Source organism: Uranotaenia lowii, chromosome 1 (genome assembly GCF_029784155.1).
Source record: "Uranotaenia lowii strain MFRU-FL chromosome 1, ASM2978415v1, whole genome shotgun sequence".
Taxonomy (NCBI): domain Eukaryota; kingdom Metazoa; phylum Arthropoda; class Insecta; order Diptera; family Culicidae; genus Uranotaenia; species Uranotaenia lowii.
This window is the reverse complement of record NC_073691.1, coordinates 127,929,890-127,953,246: the sequence shown is the minus strand read 5'-3', so window position 1 is coordinate 127,953,246 and position 23,357 is coordinate 127,929,890. Positions and strand designations below refer to the sequence as shown.

The 23,357-nt window shown below is 37.8% G+C and overlaps 1 protein-coding gene across 1 annotated transcript in view; it reads right to left on the bottom strand.

Moving 5' to 3' along the window:
• LOC129739951 (tyrosine-protein phosphatase vhp-1) overlaps positions 1–23,357 on the bottom strand; it is a 51,403-nt gene that overhangs the window by 13,043 nt on the left and 15,003 nt on the right. The window contains exon 3 of the mRNA XM_055731517.1: positions 13,952–14,179. Within this exon, the coding sequence (XP_055587492.1) occupies positions 13,952–14,179 (228 nt within the window). The remainder of the gene's footprint in view (positions 1–13,951; positions 14,180–23,357) is intronic.

Genomic DNA, 23,357 nt, shown 5'->3' with positions numbered 1-23,357 from the left:
TAGCATTTTACTAATGCTAACACCACCAACCCACAGAAAGAGTACTATGTTTGCCGTGACCAAGACTTGATCTCATGACCTCTGGCTTAGAAGACTTGAACGCTATCCTCAAGGCCACGGTCGGCGGCTAAGGCAATTTAGGCAATTCAGTGCTGAAAATTGAACATTTTGATCGCAAATTTACATTTCACGACTTTCACCAGAAATTTTCTATCATTAAGGATGTCCACATGCGGATATTTATTTGTCAGAAATCGAAAGACTTCCGATCGGAATGAAATTGTTTACATTGGCATAAAATTGTGTATGCAACTCGTTGCAAAATCCAATTTTTCATCACTCGTTTCAAAAATCAATTAAGCAAGTCTCGTTACTAAATACTAAAAACTAAATGTACTACTTCTGCTGAAAAAATCTATTTTTCGCAACTTGTTGCATGAATAACTATCCAGCCACTTGATGTAAACTAACTGAAGAATCCCTCAAGTGAACTAATTAATTGGAAAGGAAGGTACCTAGATGCTTACTTGAAAGTTTGGAGACATACAGAGCAATAGCAACTCATCGGGACAACAATCTGTCCATTCGTCCACCGTCGTACGTCCGTCGTCTCGTCAAAGTAAAATCCTACCAACAACACAAACAACATGCAAACTAACCGTTATCCGTTCAAGTTTGTCCTTTGTTGGAAAAACAAAGACCAACCACCATGATGCTCGGGGAAAAGCTATAGAGAGAGGACACAGACAGGGCCTATACCCTACTTCTATTTTGAATATTGTAGGATGGCAGTGCTTGCTTAGATTATAAGTCCCTTGAGAAAGTGGCGGAGGAGGCGTTGAGAGGATGCGGTCTTTCCCCTGCGCTGTTGTTGTTGACGGCAGACGAACAGGCAACCCAGAGACGGTGATGACTCATCCTGCTGCTGCTGCTGCTGCTGCTGCTATGACAGGAGGTAGGATATTTACCATCTTTGCCTCTTTTTTACGACGTCGATGCGTGGCTTGGCTGGGATTACCCCTGAAAACTGCAACCGACACGATGTCTAGTGGAATAAAATACTCATTCCTCAGATTCAGAGAATCCTTAAAAAGTCTCGCCTATCCTTGCTTATGACTTTTGGTGCATTTGGCCGCAGACTCCATTCGGGTAGAATGTTTAGAAAAAAAAACCCCTCTAGGGTTGGACAAGAGATTAAAATAACAATAAAAGAACGACAACCCATTTTTTTCCGCTCCCGCCGGTGGTTTTAGATTGTTTCTCCCTACAAGCACCACAAAAACATCTCTTCATCCGAATGCCCTGTACATCTAGGGTAGGGGACGAACGGGATGGCTAAAGTGATTTCTGATGCTTTGGCAAATTTCCGGTCGTGCGGTGACGATGGTTTCCGGTGGCAGCGGAAGCCCTCGATGGATGGATGATGCGAAAGGAAATAGAGATATGCTCAACGACAGCATCTCAAATGTGTTAACTACGCACTCGTTAAATTCAGAACCAGCTACATATTCAAGATCAGGATTAATGTTCCCTAGCAAAATGAGGTATCGGCACCGAAATGATTTTTTTTGAGTCTGATTTTCAGGAGATAGCGAGACAAAGTATCGTTGAGTAATCAAAATTTGTTTTTGGATCGCAAAGAAAAACGAAAATGAGGCACCAATAGGTGAAGATTTACATCATTAGGTGTAGATTTTTCAATGAAAGCAAATCTTGAAATCAAAGCTCATTGACTTTCATTTACAGCAAAATAACAGAACGAACAACACCTTAGTGTCAAAGTTGTAGAATTTAGTCTGAAAGGCATCATTAAGGTATCCTAATTTTTTTTGAAATGAGATACCGAACATATTTTGTTTAAAAATTTAATTAATGCAACAAAGTGGTAAGCTTTGTTTTTACAAACGTTTTCTAATAAACAAATGATCAAGAATCTGAATTGACAATCTCTTTTAAACAGAGTGAATTATTAAAATAAAAACTTATAGTGGCAGTTAAATAAACATTACCATTTTTCATTTTTACAATTCGTAAAAGAATTTGTATATTTAAAATTTGAATAAGCTTTATTTAACGCCTCGAACCTATAATAAATAAACGCAAATTTACATTTTTTTTGTTCATTTTCTTAAACCTCAGTACACATCGCAAATGGTCTATTTCTATTCGATGGTTTATTATTTAGTTCTCAAATAACCAATTTTTCATATGGATTTCAGTCAGTTGAACATAATCAACAAAAATATTATTGTTTGCATATCTTGAGCATACCATCATGTTTTGCTATCATGCCTTCTTAGCGAAATCAGGTAAAATTTAGTCTGAATAAAGGTTATTTAATGTCAATATTCGCTGTTCATTTCTGCCAAATTTAGGTTTCACTTAAAGTATTTTAATACCTCGTTTAGCCACCTTTTTTTAAAGGAATTTTAAAAGCACATCATTGCCAAATTTTGATCTCATTTGACACCGAAAAATGGCATTACTGTGTCCTCAAAATTCATTTGTGTTTAAACGAGGTATCATTAGGGTTTCAGTGAAGTACCACCTTCATTCGGGAAAAATAATATCAAAATTAACTATCAAGGCATGATAGCAAGATAAGGTATTATCACAGACCACAGTATTATTGTGCATAAAAGTCTGCTCGGGTTAGCTGTTAGTTTGGAAACTAGTTATTTGCCATCGATTCGTAAATCTATAGTGTTGTGTTTCTAGAAGGACGAATATTTTCACGAATTTCACCAGCAATTAGAATTTAAATTCTGGACCCAGATTAAGGTATTTTACTCAGTTTTGAAAAGTGAGGAACAAAACTATTACAATCGAAGTCTGTGCTTTTTATAGTGATTTTATTACTCTGCTTAACTCGGTACAGCTGTAAACAAGACCATACGACATTTTGTTTGATAACTGATACGCTACCTGCTGCTGCCGAGATACTGTTGAGCGAGCACAGAACACAGGAGAAATAACTCAGCGAACATCTGAAGCTAATTTCCACTGTTTGGGAGAATAAACGAATCGCTCTGTCGATTGTCTGTGATGGATTTGTGAGTGGTTCACGGTTCTTTACCGGCTGATGAATCATCATGCCTCGTTCGCTGATTACCGAGGCGGGTGTTCACGGCCCAATCAGCACCAGCCGGTGATTATCAGGCTTTTGGCACGGTACTGACTGATACTGATACGTCTGTTGTCCGAGTTCGGGCTGTTTCCAATTATGATTAGGCCGATGGATTCGCTTCCTTCAGCCTCACTTGGTTGCTTGATGATTTAAGCACAATCCTCCTTTTTGTCTTATACAAAATTGACATTTTGGTAAAGGATATTAGGCCACCATTTTTCTAATCATTTTATTAGAGTTAACATCCATTATTGAGGAAAATTAATCTTCTGCAAAAGGCTAATTGTGCCTCGTTAATGTCGTAGACATACGCATCGGAGAGAAAACTGAAAGAAACTTCGCAGATGCGGTTAGCAGATATGCTTATTATATCTATAAAAACCGCTCGACTTAAGGAGGAATCGCATTTGTTCAAGTCATGTTGCTGTTGATGACGTGATACTAAGAAAAAAAAAACGGAGTTTGTAAATGGAATCCTTCGGCACGTGGCCGAATGGCCCTTCGCCAAAATGATTACACGTGGCTCGGATCTTGTGTTGCCTCCCATTCATTAGCTGGCGACCGTTGTCGTCACTCGAATCCGATAAGCCGATTACGACGACTTCAAACTGCGGCAGGCAGGCAGGACTCTCTTATTTCACTCCGCTGAAGATTGTCAATCAATACTCAGCTTACGGAGGCAGAAATCTGAACTTCTTGTGCTGCCTAGTAGCGAAATAAATAAGGATTCATTTCGAGCTGAAACACGAACATTTATTGCTACAAATCACGCTCAAACACTGACAAATCGGGTCATTTTGGTGAGGACCTCATAGTTTGTTGAATTCCTTCAAATGAGAATTATACCGACAATACAATACAACACTGGCTTGAAGTTTCGGCTAAAGGAAACCTTACAAGCGTGAAGCAACGTTAGCGCACAGGTATTCCATTCCGTATAATGATTGTGGAAAATCGTGTCCAAGCACTTTTAGCCTGTATCCTGTCAGGGTTAGCCCCGTCCCACCCTCGTTCAATCCTCTGTAAATTATGAGGAAAAACGCGACACGGAATATGGAAAAGTCAGACGATAGCTATGTAGCTAGCTATCGGAGAATGCACATAAAACAATCCGCATGAAACGGGGAACAGCGGGAAAAGTGGCGCTGTTTAGAGCTCGTTTAAGGGGTTACCTCTGTGGGTGGATGTTGTATCGAACTAATAGTTGTTGCCGAATGAGTCATCGAGTTGAAATTGATTTTTTTTCGGTCTCCCTCTCGCTTCGATTTCGGAATTCTTTTGCCATTTACAGTTCTGTTCTTCGTGTGGCGTTTCCTGCTACTTATGACAGCAGTACCAGAATTGGAATATTTATACTTTGGCAGAGCGTCGGAACGTCGAGAGCCCCGGGACTGAAAGTTGTACGAATTCCATTTTTCGGTGCAATGCAATTCCTGGCAGCGATCGGGGGCACCTGTTTGTCGTGTCCTTATCAGACTATTGAAATGCTAAACTGTGACAAACGAAATGTTGTTTGTTGTGATGTGAGAAAATTTAAATGTTTAAAGGTTTGCGAATCTTTTGAAAACTTGATTTATTTTTATCAATCATTAAATTTCCTCTAGAGTTTGGTAGATTTGTTTTGTTTGATTGAAGCATATAGAATAGGTTTTTTTAAGTTATTTAAAGCTGCCTTAATAAAACTTATTATTTGTCCAATATAAATAAACCTAAATTCATAATCAAATATGTATTTCTGAAATCATTTTTTCGTTTTTTTTTAATTAATGCACTGTTTGAGCATAAATATCATAGAAAAAAGTCTGTCACCAAACCCCTTCCCCCTTTCCTACGGCTCTGGTTGCTACACTCACCCTCATGCTCACCTCCAACACTGACAACTTCCAAGGGTTGCAACACAACGCCAGCAGTTAGTGCAAAACTTGTGGAGAACTAGGTTGCCTCTGCTCATAAACGAGAGCGCTATAAGATGACTTCTGAGCCTTCAACAAAAGTCTAAACACAAATAAAACTTTAATTCTATTATAGGGGACCAGTTCACGCTAAAACGACAATTTTCCTAACACATTTTCCAGCTGTGTTATTCTGAATGACTCAGTGTTGCTTGCAGTTTATGCTTTGGTTTTCCATCACGTTTTATCGAAAGGAAACAACACCGCCAAGTTGAATTTTGACGGTCGGTAGACAAATCTGAAACCTCCCTTCCGACAAACAGCAGCGCATACTAACTATATGTAAGGTCACCCACCCAAAACAGGGATGAGTCATTCATTCTCATTCTATTCCTGAGGTGTTCTAAATTTGTCTGGTTTGGATGGTGTTTGCAAGGAATCTCTAGGAGCGATATTAAATCGATACCAAAGTAGGTTCAGCGAACAAAGCGCGTAAAGTTTTTGTAAATTTTTTATTAAGAGATCAAAATCCTAAGAGACATCAGCAAATTTTTAATCAGAAATTGAACAAAATTTTTCCTTACCGACATCGTGTTGGCAAACTTCGTTGACATTTTCGTAACGCTTTTCGACATGCAGTTATCATATTTATTTCTCCATGAGAATCTTTAAATTTAGCTTATTGTCTTTGACATACTAAAAACAAAATGCGTGTTTGCCTCAAAAAAGGTAAACGCCTACTTATCCATCACATGGTCACAATATTGTTATTGAATAAATCATAAGCACTACCTATTCCTATACATATAGCGATTACAAGCTTCATTAGTCATATCAGCACGCCCTTTTCCGGGGAAACAACCCTATCTGAATAATTCCTTGTAACTAAGAAGGAAGGCAGCTCTCCCGTTCTTCCATAACTATAGGAGGAGGGAGAACAGATTTTCCCAAAACCTAAAACAATAGCGATTTCCCCAGAGAAATATCGGGCAGACAATCTGAACCGGAAGAAGTTCATCCCATCATTTTGCATACATAATTTAGGATCTGCAACCCGACGACGACGCGGCGGTTGAAACACAGAAACACCATGGATAGGATAGTAGGGTAATAAATCCACAGATGAATTTGGGATAAATATTTAGATAAACAGCAACTTTTAAACGGTGCCACATGCTCACCATGGACGGGCGAGCTTATACTTGAGCCATGCAATCAGTGAGGGAGGACGGCTAGGATAAATATCAGCTCTTGTGTTTGATAAGAGGGAAGTTAAGTAATAAATTATCTTAAATCCTTCTCACAGCTACTGGTAACTTGTAAAATTTTCTGAAACCAAACAGTTTGTTTTGTTGACATACATGTTTGTGGCAGTTGAAGACTTAATGCGAGCTACTCGTAACAAGTTCTGGGAAGCGGTGGAGTTCTATTTCCAAGATGTAAAATGTACATTGTCTTCCAGTTGCTACATATAATTGAAACATCTCATTAGAATAGGATAAGTTGAAGAATTAACATATGATTTTAGCACTTCATTCATAGGAAAGAAAAAAAAAGAAGGCATATTTGACATGACTCTGACCCTCTCACATTGGACATGGCATGCACTCTGAAAACCATGTAAATGTCAGCATTCAGTAAACGATATATCTATAATCAAAGCGGAATTACAAATGCTGTTTCTATAAGAACAGATTTCTAGAGAAGAAAACGGTTAAATATTTTCAAAAAACATACCAATTAATCCAAACAAGAGCTTTAGTGGTGCCAATTGTCTACGCTAAACGAAGAGGCTATCATATCGTGGTGAAATTTTTATTTTAGAGTGAAGATTGTACACAAAATGTCGCTCACAAATGTGGACAACATATTTTGAAAAAAACTTTCAACGTAGAAGCGCAAACAACTAATAGCCAACTATCTAAATCACAGAGCACACCTAGAAGTAACTTCAGATTTTTTAATGAAAAAAAAAAACGATAGAAATACAGCTATTTCAAAGTCTGCGAGCTGATCATTTAATGCCTTAGTTAGGTGGTATCTTAGAGGTTATCGGGAGGGCCTTTTAAAAGTGGCTACTATCAAATTTCAACTGATAACGATGCGGATGGTAGCTGTTACACGGGTATGGTCAAGTCATATGGATTGCCTTATGATATAAGGTATTCACATTATTATTATGATTGATTTGGAACATAATTGTCCACTGTATGCAGTCGTTGATGTTCGGTTGAAGATTTTAATTACTACTTTTAACAGCATTAATAAAAGGCAAAGCACCAATTCGAGCGCAGTAATGCGCCTCGCATACAAACATCAGTAAAGAGTAAGCAGAAGACTTCCAGCTACGAATGAGTCATGGATGTTATTGAACAAAAAAGCAAATATTGTTATATTTGTTGTGATGATTCTATTGAGGTGGCGATAAGAGGAAAAAAACGACATTTGAGGACGAGCTGAGCTTTCTAGTATACCTACGTCTTTCAAAGATTAAACGCTCTGAAGTGTTATTTTATGATACACGGATTCAATAACTGTGGAAAAACTTCCGTCGATGAAGTTTACGTGTTTCTACCGAATGAATGAACAAATGATAAAAAAAAACTCTAGTAAGGTTTACTTGCTCCAGGAGCAATCAAACTTTTATCAAATTAAAAAAAAAATTCCATTTAGTTACAAAAGTTCCTTCAAAACAAATTACTACTACATTGTTAGGGGAAAAGTCCCGAAGGTTTCTCAATAAGAACAAACGCAACAGAAAAGGATACCACAAACACGTTATAAAACCAAGAGGACCCAAGAAGTCTTGGGAGATTTTACGGAAGGAAAAACTGTTCAGACACATCTTCAAATAAATCAAAGCAGCCTGAGTTAAATGTGTGCAAACAAATCAGTATTTATATGAACCGAAGTTAACCATTGCTGGGTCACTAGCAGTTAAATGACGTAAACACTTTTCCCGCTAAAACTCTCTTGTTTGTAAACCGATTTTTACAAAATTTATAGTTTGTAAAAGCTTGTAATAATTATTTACAGTTCAAAATACGTCATTTGACCTGCTCTGATATGTTCATAATACCAAAGAAGCCGGTTATTGACACTTGAAATATTCGACGATAAGAAAAAAAAATCATGATGATTTGAGAAGATTTGTTCTGCTTGTATGTACTATTTAATTTTACAGCAAATACAAAAAAAGTTGTAGTTGTAGTTGCAGAAAATCCAAAAAAAAAAAATTAAAAGGTATTTCACCGTTTTTGGATTTTCCTGTAAATAAATTTGAAGACAGCTCATGAGCAATTGATATGTTTTGAGCTTCTCAATGCAATACCGAGCATATCAAAACGATGTAATAGGTATTAGAAAGTATAAAAAATAGAAAGAGTATATTGATTGAAAAAAAATCTGTCGATCTGTTTCTACATGCCTCAATAGGATAAAAGAAGTATCGAACAGCATCCAGTTCCGACCCCGGCTGCCTTCTACCCCCGGCTGGCTTCCTGCACTTACCACACCAACCATCCAAAACCACAATATTTATATTTACATTTTTGCGAACGAATTGCGCGCGCGCGTCTACGTAAGATTTTAAATTTAACTTGCACCACCATCGGACTCATGCAAGCGCTAAATGTGGCTTCTTTGGCGAAAATCCGGAGGCGATGAGGAAGCAGGACCAGGCAAGGAGGACGTAAAAAACGTGGAGGTCTTTTGGTGGGTACACATTTGTGCAAGTTCGGCCGCCGATTTGAGCCGCAGTCGCCTTAAATATAACAGTGACATCAACCTAACCGAACTTAAGGCGGGGTGGTGCTGATGAGGTGTCAAACCAAACGGTCGCATTTGATCGCGGTTTGTTGTGCATTTGGACTGTGATGCGGAAAACAATTTCACTCGACAAAGAGGAGCTGCTGCGCAACATCTTGGTTTTGACCGGTCGCCGCTCGCTGATCGCTAAAAAGTGGCCCCATAGAGTGGCAGTGCGAACGGGCCTGTCGATTGAGGACAGGTAGGTCGTCGTCGCATCGGAGAGAAATTAAAGCATATTATCGCTTCGACTTCTGAAACCGATTACGGTAGGTAGGGAACTACTTTGGAATAAAAATAGAAACACCGTGAATAAGTCAGTCTTCCCAGCTTCTTTTAAACGAATGTCGTAAATGATCTGAGCATGTTTGTAAAGACACATACTCTTAGATGCGGAGTCTGGAAGAAATCTCCCGAGACGGCCTCATCATCAGGAAGTAATATTTCGCTGCTGACCCGGTGTGTGGAGGCCATTAACTAACTCTACTTGTTTGTAGCTCCGCAAAAATGTGCGATTGGCGTAGTCTCGACTAGGCGATGTTGACATTTTCCGGTTTTCTAGACGGTTGAATGACCACGCACGCTCACTCCTCGACGATCTCCTTCATATTATCAATTAACTGCGTCGTCGTCACGTTCATTTTGGCTTCCTAACGGTTTTTTTTAATCAAAAACAAAATTCGGCGTTGAATGATATGTGGAAATATGTGTTTCACATAAAAAAAACAGGAAGTAGGAATGATGTGGTTTGCGAATGGCGCCAGAGCTGAGCAGGATCGTGGGAACTGTAGTTTATGTTGTTATCAAAAAAACCAAAAAAAAAAAAACAAATGAGTACATGGGTTTTATTTTCAACAAAAGGATGGGTGCAGTCAAAAGCTGGGAAGCAATCTTATCTCGGCAATTCGATAAGCTTCCCGGCATGTGAACAAAGAGTAGTATTTGTACTGATTGCGACTCAAGTATGTAGTATATTGAGTTTTGAGTTTATTCCCAGTTGAAATGTCTCAACTGAAAAGGTAGTCACAGTAAAGGGTGATACGGTCAAAATTTGGTCAAGGGAAAACGCATGTAAATCGGTGAAATCGTTTATTTGAAAAATCAAATTAAATTTCTTTTTCAAGTTTAATTAGTGTAAAGTTCAGGAAAAATATTCAGTTAGGCTTCCGCTTTTCCAAATCCGAATTGCCGGGCCTTACGCTTAACTCCTCCATCAGATTTTGTACAGCCATCTTGTCCACCTTCTTCGCCGCAGAAAGTCAGTTTGCCTTGAACTGCTGCTCGTCCTTAGCAGTCCTTAGTTTTTTTGGTCTTCTTTAGGTTCCGCTTGACAATAGCCCAGTATTTCTCAATTGGGCGGAGCTCTGGCGTGTTGGGAGGGTTCTTGTCCTTGGGAACCACCTGCACGTTGTTGGCGGCGTACCACTCCATGGCCTTTTTACCGTAATGGCAAGATGCCAAATCCAGCCAAAACAGTACGGAACAACCGTGTTTCTTCAGGAAAGGCAACAGACGTTTATTCAAACACTCTTTCACGTAAATTTCTTGGTTGATAGTCCCGGAAGCTATGAAAATGCTGCTTTTCAAGCCACAGATGGCTTGCCAAACCAGATATTTCTTCGCGAACTTTGAAAGTTTCATGTGCTTGAAAATATCTGCTACCTTTCCCCTTCCTTTTGCCGTATGAAACTCCTGTCCCGGAAGCTGCTTGTAGTCGGCTTTGACGTAGGTTTCGTCGTCCATTACCACGCAGTCATACTCCGTCAGCATCGTCATGTACAGCCTCCGGGATCGCGCTTTGGCCGTAAAGCTTAGTTCTTTTAGAAATGGGACACTTTCATTTGCTAATAGCTCGTTAACTAGTTATTGGATATTGAAAATTTTGACAGCATTTTGTTTCCTGTAAAAAGTACTATTCGACCTATTTTTTTCAAAATTTAAAATTTACGCGTTTTTGAGATATGTACGATGCAAGAGAAAAAGAAAAAAATAATTTTGCACAGTTTCCTTGAAAATACGTCATTATCAAATTGATAGCTGACAAAACCGTTGATTATTCAAAGAATTACTGAGTTTTTGTGGTGGATAAGTATGCAAACACTGTCAATAATGTCCACAAAGTTTAAATCAAGCATTGGAGAGAAGCACATGATCGCCAACAACGGTTAAAGATCATCAAGGAAGTCAAGTCTCATACCAGCATTTTTAATTTTCAATAAACGAAAAACTAAGGGTAGATCGCTGAAATGTCCAAAACAATTTTCTCCTTTAAGCTGAAAGTGTTGCCGAGTGATGACTCATTGAAATCCAACATCAAACAACTATTTTTTGATAGTTCCAAAGCTCTTAAGCTTTAAAACCGGTACCGAAAAAAAAAAACGTTCAAAAATGTGGTAAAAAATAATCAAATTTGTTCATTTCGAATTAACTGTATCCACCAAAATGCTTCCAGTTTCCAGTTTCCAGAGAAGTATTGGACCAAAAAGTCTCAGAAATTGAAGAAGGAGGGTGAAGCCACCTAAAATATAGATTTTACGAAGTATAAGTTGGAGAAACTGATCAATACCATGACTGAAAAAAGTGTGCGCTGGCTAATGGGAGATACCGAGAATAAAGTTGAAATTTCTTTAACAAAAAACGGTAAATATTTTTTTTCAAAATTTTTCATGAAAGATCATAACATTACCTTCTTTTTCTTCATAGAAAGTATTTCGTTCAAACGAATGGTTTTTTAGATACAGGCATTCGTAACTGTCCCATTTCTAAAAGAACTAAGCTTTAGTATTATGTTTTTCATCGCGATTTGGAGTCACTACCTTTTTGTAAGTCGATAGTCCGGCTCGTTTTTTGGCTCGATGCACGGTTGTAGACGATACTCCCAGCTTATTTGCGGCATCTCGGAGAGAAAGGTTAGGGTTTCGCTTGAAACTACCGGCAACTCTCTTTGTCGTCTCAGCGGCTTCCGGTTTTCGATTTCCCCCCGATCCAGACTTCCTGGCTGTCGAAAAACGTTCCTCTAACACTTTAATTACATTTGTAACATTTGTAACGGTTGGTTTGGCAACTTTTAGTGATTTTGCCAGCTTTGCGTGCGAGTAGCTCTGATTTTCGCGATGCGCGAGCAAAATTTTGATACACTGCTCTTATTCCTTGGACGGCATTTTGACAACTGAAGAGTGAATTCCAAAATCAAAATAGGAACAACATTCTACACATACACACACCTTCAAAATGAGGGGTGTTCAGGTTTTTTTAAATGCAAAATTGAAAGAAATACGTCAAGTTGATATTGACCAAATTTTGACCGTATCACCCGTTATGAAGACCTTTTATTATTATTAAACCTCATTTATTTTAAACGGCTCGTACCGTTAGGTTTAAAAGAGCTAAAATCACTGTTTGCTTTTAATTTACAATACATTGCTTAATTCTGGTGCATATGGAAAACCCTTTTTCAAATTTTTAATTAAAACCACCAATTTGCGTGATACAGAAAGTCCTTATTGATGAGAATTTCCCAACCAATACTTGAAAACAGATTCAGCCATTAAGGGGAAACAGATCCTTTTGTAAAAACATACATATGTGTTTTTTTGCAATTTCTCAAGATTCTACTAATTTTCTCTGTTTTTCTAAACAGTGTATAAATGCGTTAAGTACCTAAATTGTAAAGAACATAATCAATAACATACCCTGGTTGCAAGGTTCTACCGCAATTTTGTCAAAGAAGGCGACCCTTGGAAATTCTAACTTTCGTGAAACCACATCGGATGGGCGTGAAAATTTGTACAAGGATGTTTCAACATTGAATGAGCAATTGATTCTTGCTGTTGATTTACGAGTCCCAGGCGGCCAAGGACGTCCATATTTATTAACTGTTTATTGTTGTTTCGATATTGTCGATTTTGGGTCAACAAGAACTAAAAAAAATGAACATTTTAGAACATTGATGATTGATCTCTATCATCTGTATAATTGTTTTATTCGAGTTCAACAAATGATGAAAGTTTGTTCCAACTAGGTAACATAGCACAAAAAAGCAAGAATCTAGTTGAAACCGTAACCGTCAGTTTGTCTGTGGCAGACATTAACAAACCAGTAGCAACTATGCAGCTGATGAGTCATGCATTTAAAATATACTCACGATGGGCGATGCTAACACACCATTGCAGCTAGTACACCAGACCGGGTCTTCTAAAGTTCTACTTCAATAAGCAGGTAGATAGGTGCCTATCTGTTTAAATACAGTCGTAAGTACGCGGCCGTTTCACTTTTAGCTCGTAGTTTAAGGAAAGTTGAACTCTAGCGACGAGAAGCACGTATCGCATACGCACGGACGGAACGGAACAACATCCCCTTCCAATCAACACACATTTAGTCGTCGTATTTTGACGATTGGATGACTGTTTTCGTTGTCGAAGTGGTTGGTTTTTATTTGGTTGTCATTGAAATGATTTTTTTTTCGATAATCGTTGAAGTTTATGGCTATACATGTCTGCAAACGATCGAAAACTGCTTCTGTATTCGTTTTAGATAAACCAACAACCAGAGATGCCAATGTGCCTGATTTGCCTGATTTTTCGAGGCTCAGCCTGATAACCTGATAAGCCATTGAATTTCCCTGATATTTTAAAATATGCCTGATTTTGCCTGATTTTTGCGAATGTGATGAAAAATGGGTAGTAAGGAACTGGATTAGGTACCATTGCTGAAGTTAAAAAGTGTAAACGTGGCTGAATCAAAGCAATCGAAAGATTTCTTTCAATTATTATTTAAATACTTTCAATTGCTTTGATGCAGTAGAATTATTCAACCAAGTAGGCTCTCAAATGTGGAATGATGACCAAAAAAAAGGTCATCACTTTGAGAGGAATTTCCGTTATTTGTGTGGCCTGATTTTGCCTGATTTTTATTTCATTTATTTGATTTTTGGAAAAACATGTTGGCAACCCTGCCAACAACTCTTTATTTGCAATAATTAATTTCATCCCTCGATATGACTTGGCGCTGTAAAATTTGACCATTAGAAGTGTGAATGATCACGCTGTGGAATTGCCATGATTGTGCTGCGAGGTGCATAACCATCATATCGCGATATATGCGATACAAACAAAAGGGAACTTACCGATGAATTCGAATGCCTCCTGGAAGTACTGCTTGATGTTCTGGTGAGGTGTATCGCTGGCGGGTATCTGTTTGTACTTGAGTCCCGGCTTGAGCTGGCTGGAGGCCGGTTGCTGGCAGGTGACGTTCAGGACACAGTTGGCGCCTACCGTGGAGGGGTCGATCGCGTCCCGTCCGTTGCCTAATAGCAGATGGGGGAACACGGGCGAGGCTGGATGCGTTTCGATATCTGAAGCAAGAGAAAAAAAAAACAAATTCAATTTGGGGCTGCGGGATAGTTGAACATAGTAGGAACTCACAAAAATATGAATTGGGACAAATTTCTATGAGTCAATGATATTGATTGACGGCATAACTGCTGTTGCGAGGAAGAGGAGCGCCCTAGAATTACGTCAAGACATTCTAGCTCGACCTTATAAGGTATAATGGTGTTACGTGATTTTTCGAACGTCCCTGACTTCGTGAATGGCCAGGCGCGCGCGTTCTTGAGCAATACATCGCTACAGCAAATTATTATATGGCCACTTGCAGACACTTGTACCGATCCGATGATGATTGCTGGCTTGACGTACGTATACTTCAATATATGATAGCTAGCCAGCAAGGGATCAGGGGCAGAAGTGGGTGGGTAGATGGCTTTACCCTGGACGTTGTAACGAGCCGAGAATCGAAAGGCGATAACGAAATACATCAATAATCAATGGTGCCGAACAATATGTGGTGTGCCAGCCAGTCCAGTAGCGCTGGGTGAGGCCTGGAGTGTCTGAATGAATAACAGACTGTGATGCGGGGGTGCGACTCTTGGTAGTGATTAAAATTGATGTTTGCGCTAGGAGAGGGTGCGAGATATGAGTCACTGTTTGACACTTCTTCCCGGTGTTGTCTCTGGAGTTTTGTTCGTTTATCAAGATAAGAATTGAAGGTGCTATATTGAAACATAACCTTTTTATTTGAAAGAAATCAAAGGGAGCTGATTGGTCACAACAAACTCAATTGGGAAAAAACAATTTGATAAAAATGTAGAGTGTGAGCAGGGGAATCTGTCAATGCCATACAGTAGAGAGAGTTTCTCTTGGAGACACATTTCCATTCTTTCAAAAAAAAAAAATTATGGAACATTATTTTTACTTATTTTATCAAAGGGTATAGTGAGCGATCGCGTTTCTCTATAAAATTTAATAAAAATAAAACTGATTTCAAGTTTGTTTGTTGTAGTTTGTTAATAGCGACGATAAATATAGATTCGTAAAGACATCAGGCATTTCGCTTGATAATGAGATCCGGATTTTTAATTAAAAATCATCAGCAGCACTGTAAGAATCTTTAATGTCATCATCATCAGAAACACCGGCAAATTTCAACTGAGAGCGTGGTAAAAAAAACTTACATTAGAAAGCTTTTGCATTTCATTTGACAGGTTTTGTGCCGTGAGTGTGAAAAAAAACCTAAGGAGCTGCTAAGAAGTAAAACCCAATATAGTTATTTGTTGATATACGCTTCTTGTAAGTTAATTAAACTTTTAAGGGGGGGTAGGGTCTAACGGGTATAAAAAAACACCATTTTCACGATTTTTTTCTAGAGCTATCGTTCAAACAAATGTATTAAAATTTTTTGCATTATAGAAAGCATTGTTAAAAGAACATTTAGTAATTTTTTCGTAGAAAAATATTGAAAAATCAGTCGGTGACGGAGCACTTTCGAGGATGCCTTTTAGAAAACAGGATTTGCGGTGGACACTGTATCTCAGCACAGAATCATCTGAAGTCAAAAAATCAGAGCAAAATATTTTTATTATATGTTTTTCTGGACCCCAACGTTTTTATTTAACTTAAAAAAATTTTTATGAAATTTTTGTGGATGTTTGAAGTAAAAACTACGATTTTTCACAAAAAAATCCGCCATTTTTCACCTGTAAAATCTCCCCAAAGTAAAAAAAAAACAAAAAACAAAAACGTTGGGGTCTGGTATTTTATATGTAGAAAACATGTTCCAAATTTGAAAAGAATCGGATAAGACGTTTTCAAATGACGATGTCCACGGACTTTAAAAATGTGCTTTCGAGAAAAACGCGTTTGAAGTTTCTGCTCTTGCTTTCTTGCAGTATTAGATAGGAGGAGATAAAGGCCTATAACTTCTACAGTTTTGCTTCAATTGACTTGAAAATTTGACACAACATTCTTGAAATGTTTTACAATAAGAAAATAAAAAAATTAAAAAATCGATTTTTTGAAAGTGTTAGACCCTACCCCCCCTTAAGGGAAACTTTTAAGGGAATTTATATTAAATTGGGTGTGGAATTCGTTGAAAAACTTGATTTTTTTTTCCAGCACTCGATGTTATTATCCAAATCGGCGAGCCATTTGCTGAAAAAAAAAACACTTTTTGCAACTTGATGCATACATAACTTTCATTGTTTTTTTTAGTACGAGTTGAAAATTTATCCCACGAGGTTTGCCGAGCTGGATAGTAACGTCGAGTGCTGAAAAAAAATCAAGTTTTGCAACAAGTTATATACACAATTTTTTGCAATACCTTAAAAAACAACATCAAGTTTTTTAACCTGAAGAAACAGATTGTAGTTTTTTCCTTCCAATCAAATTAGTGTCGAAAAGTACATGTCGAAGTGATGGACAAAAGTGTTCAACACATGCTAACTCATCGCATTGATTACAATTTACAGAAACTTTAAATAATTTGTGATATTTGCATTTTTTTTTATAAAAATAGATTTTGGGGAATGGCCTTTCGGGCATGAAATTTCCTATACTCAACTCTTCTTCCATAAGAAGGAGAGAGTATGTGAGAACAAAGGCAATTTCAACAGAACACTAAAAGTGTCAGATACTGATGGCCATGGTAGCACTTTTAAAAACTGTTTTGAACAGTTTATCAAAAAGTACTACTTTTTGAAATTATTTTTTTCGGTAGAAAAAGCAAGATTTTTCAAAATCAAACTTCGTAGCAAAAAAAACAAACATTTAAGTGTATGTTTGCTAGAATTTTTTCAGCACGTATCGGGGCCGGACAAACTGGGAAATTTTAAATAAAAACCTGGCAAAGTCCGGACATTTGATTTCAAAAGTGACAACCGTAAATCGGGGCAATATCCGGACAAATTTTCTCAAAACCCAGTAATTACTCAACAAAAATAAAAAAAAAAAAAACAAATTGAAATTCACCCTCATGAAGTAAGTTAAGTACACAAAATATTTCATTTATCAAACACAACGTGATTGCAAGAATCGTTCAGTTTTTACCTTACAAAAGACTGTTGGTCGAAATTCGATATCAAACTGCTGAATGCATTGGAACTACCTGTAGCCATCACCAGTGGTTATAGGAGGGAACGAAATTGTTACGAAACTTATCTGTGGTCACGGTTTCGCCAGTAGAAGTACCACCTATGCAGGTATAAATATGAACGCCCAAACCTGCTGAAGTGAGTGAAATTTTTTGGAGCAACTTTTTCGTTAAGAATGCGCCTCAGGTAGTTAGTTATCTACTCTACATTAAAAAAAAAAAAAACAATAAAAAAAAACAGTGACGAAAGTTTCCTGCACCATCAACGCTGCTGAATGCTGCCGTCAACTGTTTTTTTTGCCACACCATATAAGACAAAAAAAACTCGGGAGCTATTCGTTCATTCATTACTCCAAATTGAGAATGAACCGGCTATAGAGGCGCATGTACGTACACACATGAACTATATTGGTGTCTAATAAATTTGATCGGACTCATCGCACGTCGGTTTCCGATTTCAGCGGATAGAATCGCCTAGATGCGCAACAATGTCGCTCATTCATCTCTTTGCCGCTTTGCATATAAGTACATACGTACCTATCCTGTAACGGGGTGGGGTCCCAAGAAGCGGTTTTTTGTTAAGCCGGCAAATTTTCGTCACACATCAATCAAGCCAGACAACGTGTGCGTTCGGTTGGGTGTTATTAGTCATCTCATTTGGTAGCATGATGGTTTTAAATTTAAATATTTTCATGCTTGGGAAAATTGTTGGCGGATTAAGAGAAGTTCAGATTTTTCAGGCGATCCTGAAGGTGCTATACTTTTGGCATCGGACCAATAAATACTCTCGGCGACGATGTGTGCCGCCGTGTCATGTGATGGCGAAAACTGCGAAATAACGGAAGCTTGATGTGGTGGAGATTTCAAAGTGCACGAAACTGCACGCATACCTACGTTCATCTACAGTCACTTTACCCAGTTGCCTCCCCAGAGATGATGATGATGCTGCTGAGATGAAATACGCTATCTCTAGGACCGGTTACGCCGGGTTGGGAGTACATAAATTGCTACCAATTGTGCAAATTATCACTATACAAATGGCTGTTGTACCAGCCGCCCTTCTAAGATGCGCGCAGCAGTTCAGCCGGCTGTTAGGAGCTATAAATAATTTGTAAACACGTGCTCGCCCCGTTGCTCGATAAAAAAAACTCCAAACGCGTTACGAAAACACACACCCAACGAATGAACGAACGGATGCGAATAGTTGGCATTGATTTCATTTAATATCTTTGATTGCTTTGATTATGCGGGACATATGTTCGAAAAGAGAAAATATTGTTCAAGATTTTTCTGCATTACTGCCGAATTTGGGTGATGGTTTTGCATTAGTGCAAGTGGGATGCAACTAAAATTTCACCCAACTTTTGACAGGGCTACGGGCTTTTCTTAAGGATAATAAATTTTATGAAATACTATCAAAAATGCAAAAATATTGGAAAAAAAAATTTAGTCAAACTTCTTATGGATTCGCTCCGTAGTTTCCTGATCAAAGTATAGAGATTCCGTCTAAAATTGAACTCACTCGCTTGTAAATCCTTACTACTAATAAAACAACTATTCGGACCTCAAATCTTTTTAAGTTGGTTTTCAGAACCGCATAGTAAAGTTTAATCACAAAACTCACAGTTGCAGCACGACTACAAGTTGTTTTCAAACGTTCTGTTGAAAGCACTGAGCATTTTTTTTTCAGAAGTTTACGCGAAGCAATTTGGACCATTGCTCTTTGAGTGACTGTAAGTTATTCAACTTTCAAAATACTGAAAAAAAATTAAAAATAAAAATATGTAAACTATAAACTTTTCAGTTTTCTTTGTATACGGTTTTAAGCGAAAATACTCAATGGTGATTTTACAGCGTTTGCAAAGTAATGCAATTTGATGTGGGCCACCATTTATGTTTTCATCTTCTTTTGAAAATTTCTCAAGAATTTATCCTGACGTACATTACAGTCCTGTTTCTGATTTTTCTAATCACTAAGCGAACGTTCCAAAAAAAAAAGAAAAAGTAACGTGATTCAAACTGTCACCGGCAATGGAGTTTAGTTTGATGATGATGTAATTAGCAGTTTTAAAAAAAGCGCGTTAAATGGTTATTTTAGGAGCGGTTTACCCTCTAAAGTTGTTCGAGTCAATATGAACCGAAGCGCGCATTTCAAACATCCTTATCATCATTCCAATATACTGAAGAACTGTGATTTTTAGAGACCAAGTTTGTTCTATGAAAATCATAATAAAATTAACGGCAAAAAACTAAAATTTTACTTTAGAAAATCGGTTCATTGATATATGAAATACAGCGAAGCCAAGTCAAAGTTAGATGCCTTTTTTAAGTAAGATTTTTTTCTACCAGAAGATCCGAGATAGCGGTCAAAGCTTTCATTGGTCCCCAACATATTTATAGTTACGTCGTCGGAGGTATTCTTGACGATGTTAAAAATCAATAGAACACTTTAATAAACAAAGATGTCAGAAGTTATAAATATTTAAAAAATAAAATCGTTTATTTCCGACTTTTTTTCTTTCAAAATCAGTTTCTGATAACCAGGTAATTCATATTCACTTTATTATTAAATGTTAAGTAACTGGAACAAATAACCTACAAATAAATCTAATATCATCGGAATAGGTTTTCCCCAAACAACAACAGAGAGCAAAAGAGATGCACTTTTAGAGGAACGGGGAGGGGGTCACACATATTATTACTTCACCGTTGACAATCCCACCTTAAGCTGAAAGGCAATACACCGCCAAGTCTGCTGAAGGAATTGAAATTCCTCAACGACATGATCATCACAGCAACGCGCTGATCTGCGGCTAAATCCCGAAGACCGAAACTGGTAGGTGGTTGGTTGAGTTGGTACCAAAACAAGTGGCGCGGTTTCATAGTAGAGTGGCAGCAAAAAAGAAACAACCGGTGTGACTCTCGTCGTGAGTGGGAGTGTTTGGGTTATTTTGATTTGTGATGAATTCTTGGAGGTGGTTAGAAATTCATAGACGAGATATGTGGCTGCAACAATTTGACCACCTCATTTTTTATTATTTGCACAAAAACTGTAAATGCTTCTTTAGTCTTTAGTATGTACTAAAATTGCAGATATTTATTAAAAAAAATGGTGAAGGTAGGCTGTGGCCGAGTGAAGTCGTTTTTTACTGCCATCAAAAAATTGAAGCAAATTTCAAAGTTTGGAAAATTGGATGAACTTTTCTGATTTTACCAATGCAATAACGGAAACGGAACATTCGGAAAGCAGACCCCCGTTAAGATTAAACCAGCTTTTCTGTCGGACCGCGGACTCCTCTACATCTAGGATTGGCATTTTGTTTGGCATTCTTGATGAGCCCGTTCCTCCATTTTACTTTTCTATGTTTGTCAGCGTTTTAGTTCTACTATTACCGTGGGAACACAAACCACCACTCCTTTGAAGTTTTGTTTAGTTCAAAGCTTAATTTTAATGATTTAATGATAATGAAAGCTCACGCGAGATATCATGTTGTGTATATATTTTTATCGTGTATATATTTGTTGTATATATTTATTGTATGATATTTTTTGGAAACCTTATCGCAAATAAAAATTTTACAACCATTAGCCGTACACAATTTTAAATAAGAATTTTACATTTTATAGTGTCCTAAGTTGAAATCCATCCAATTTCTATCTAACGTATTTATTATTTGTTACATTGTTACAACTATACCCAATCCAATAGTTAGTTTAAAGTAACAAATAAAAAATCGTTCATACAACATATATGATGGACTAGCACTTATGGAACAATCAGATAGAATGGACTCTCCTACCGTGCTAATTTATTCTTATTGAGGCGAAATTAAACTTAAATTTTTCAAAGTAGTGTTTTTTCCCTTATCTTTTGGAATTATGAAAACTTTACTCGAAGGAATGTGAAGTCGTCTATAATTTATCTTTCACCCGTACTACCCCAGATGGCAGCAGCACAGCTTCGTAATAGCGAATAATAAAGCACAATTATTTTGATTGAAAAAAATTAACAAACTTGGTATGCTTGAAGGCTAGAATGTTTAACAGTTCGTAAACGCTGCCGCGTGAAGATTAACGTGCTAATCCAGGTTTCCGTCTCATTGTAATCTCCCATCCCTCGAAACGGTTGAACGTCCGCCTTCTCATATTTTTAAACGGCAATCAATCGTGGTTGGTAATAATACCGAATGAATGAAACATAAATGACCACGATCAGCATATTTATAATGCACTGTGTACACCCTCTGTCTGCCTCGTCTTCATATCACACCCTGCATTGATTTTGATTCGTCGTTGTTGTCGTTGTCGGCTGACAGCATCGATTGACCGACCCCAGAAGTGTATTTTATTTTCGAAACATGACATCACTTTACACCCCGAACGCTGACCGGTTGTTAGCTAGCTCGCGCACATCAAACGCTCAAACGAAGACACATCGATGAACTGTGAGTTGTGTATATATTCATAAAAAAGCGGCAAGCGAGCGAGTGCTGATGAGTTCATACTTTCATACTTTGCTTTTTTTCTTCCTTCTCTCGAAGACGAGTCAAATACAAACAACTTTGGTAAACAAGTAGGTAACGTCTTCAAATTTTCAATCGATATTTTAATCTGTCGGTCATAGGCAGGCCCACGGTTAAATGGCAGAAGGTAACGCTTTTCTCTGGGCAAAAGGTTTTCGGGAAAACAGTTCCTGTGCCAAAAATGTGACACGAAAACTTCGCACTGTTCGTGTTAAAGTCGTTGGGCCTAGGTCCATTATTAATTATTTCAATTTGCTTTGTTATTTTCCAACCACCTCACATAGTTAGTTCCGTTTTCGATGTTTACAACTATTTACAATGTCAGAATAAATTTTCTGAAATTTACTGCCAAGCCTAATGGTGTTTATGAACGATTTAGCACGTTTGGTCATATTTATATCTCGTTATTTTGCAAAACGAACTGCGTAACGGCGCTCCATTTGTGAAAATTACCAACCCCTAAGCACATGTGACAAGCAAGAGCACCATGCTGTCATCCATTAGAGAGGCAGGCAGAAAAAAACACATCATCCATCTGTGGTGTTGTACAGCAGCAGCGACTACAGCGATGATAAGCCGCGAGCTAACCTGCCTGCCTCCTCCGACCGGGCCGGACTGACCGGGGGTCATCTCGGTTATCGGGTTGTTTTTTTTGTTTCTTTGCATTTGCGAAATGTGCTTCAATCACGTCATCGTGTGTCAGTGTGTGGATGAGCGCAAAGTCAAAGCATCATGAATGGTGCTTGATTTTCACGGTCCATGGCACTTTCCATATGGCGTTTCCCTCTTTTGTTAAGCGTTATTTTGTTGTTGAATGAAACCCAATCTGACTTATCTGTTCCATTGAGAAAGTGATTTCCCACATAATACGCAGCTTGCAGGAGTTCACATTCACGAACGGCGCGCCGCGACGCCTTTGGTTGCTTTTATGTAGATGTTCTCAGTCAAAACGAGTTTGTTTGTTTATTATTCCAGTAGAGTAAGAATACAATATTCTATTATATTAAATTCTTTCTAATTAGTCAAAACGAGTAACGGTTTATATATGGGGCTAGAACTTTGAACCATCTTTTCTTTTTTAAATTCCATCTGATATCATCTCCATAATTATGAACGTTTTAAATTATGGAAAAGTTACTGAATGTTGAGAATTTTTTTTTTCTTTGCTCAATGTACGTCTCGGTGGTCGCGTGGTTAACGTGGTAATACGGTAATCGCTGGTCCACTGATGGCATGAGTTCGATTCCCATCTCGGTACTGGGAGGTGAAATGTTAATCTTAAATTGTCTCGGCTAAGACGGTGTTCTCAAACCCCAAGCAACCCAAAGTCTTGTCAGGTCAAACACAGCTTAATCAGCTCAATCAATGAGCTGAAGTTCGTTTTTTCAGTCCAAAATTTAAGTTCTCATTAAAACTTGGAAGCTCCATTACAAATTTGAACGGACTTCGTGGTATGTGAATACAGTTGGACAAAAATTTTAAAAGTGCAAAATGTAATCTCCCTAAAAACAAACCCTTGCAAGTGAGCTTTTAGTTGTTCTGAGTTAAAATTTCAATGAATATTATACACTTCAAAATATTTCA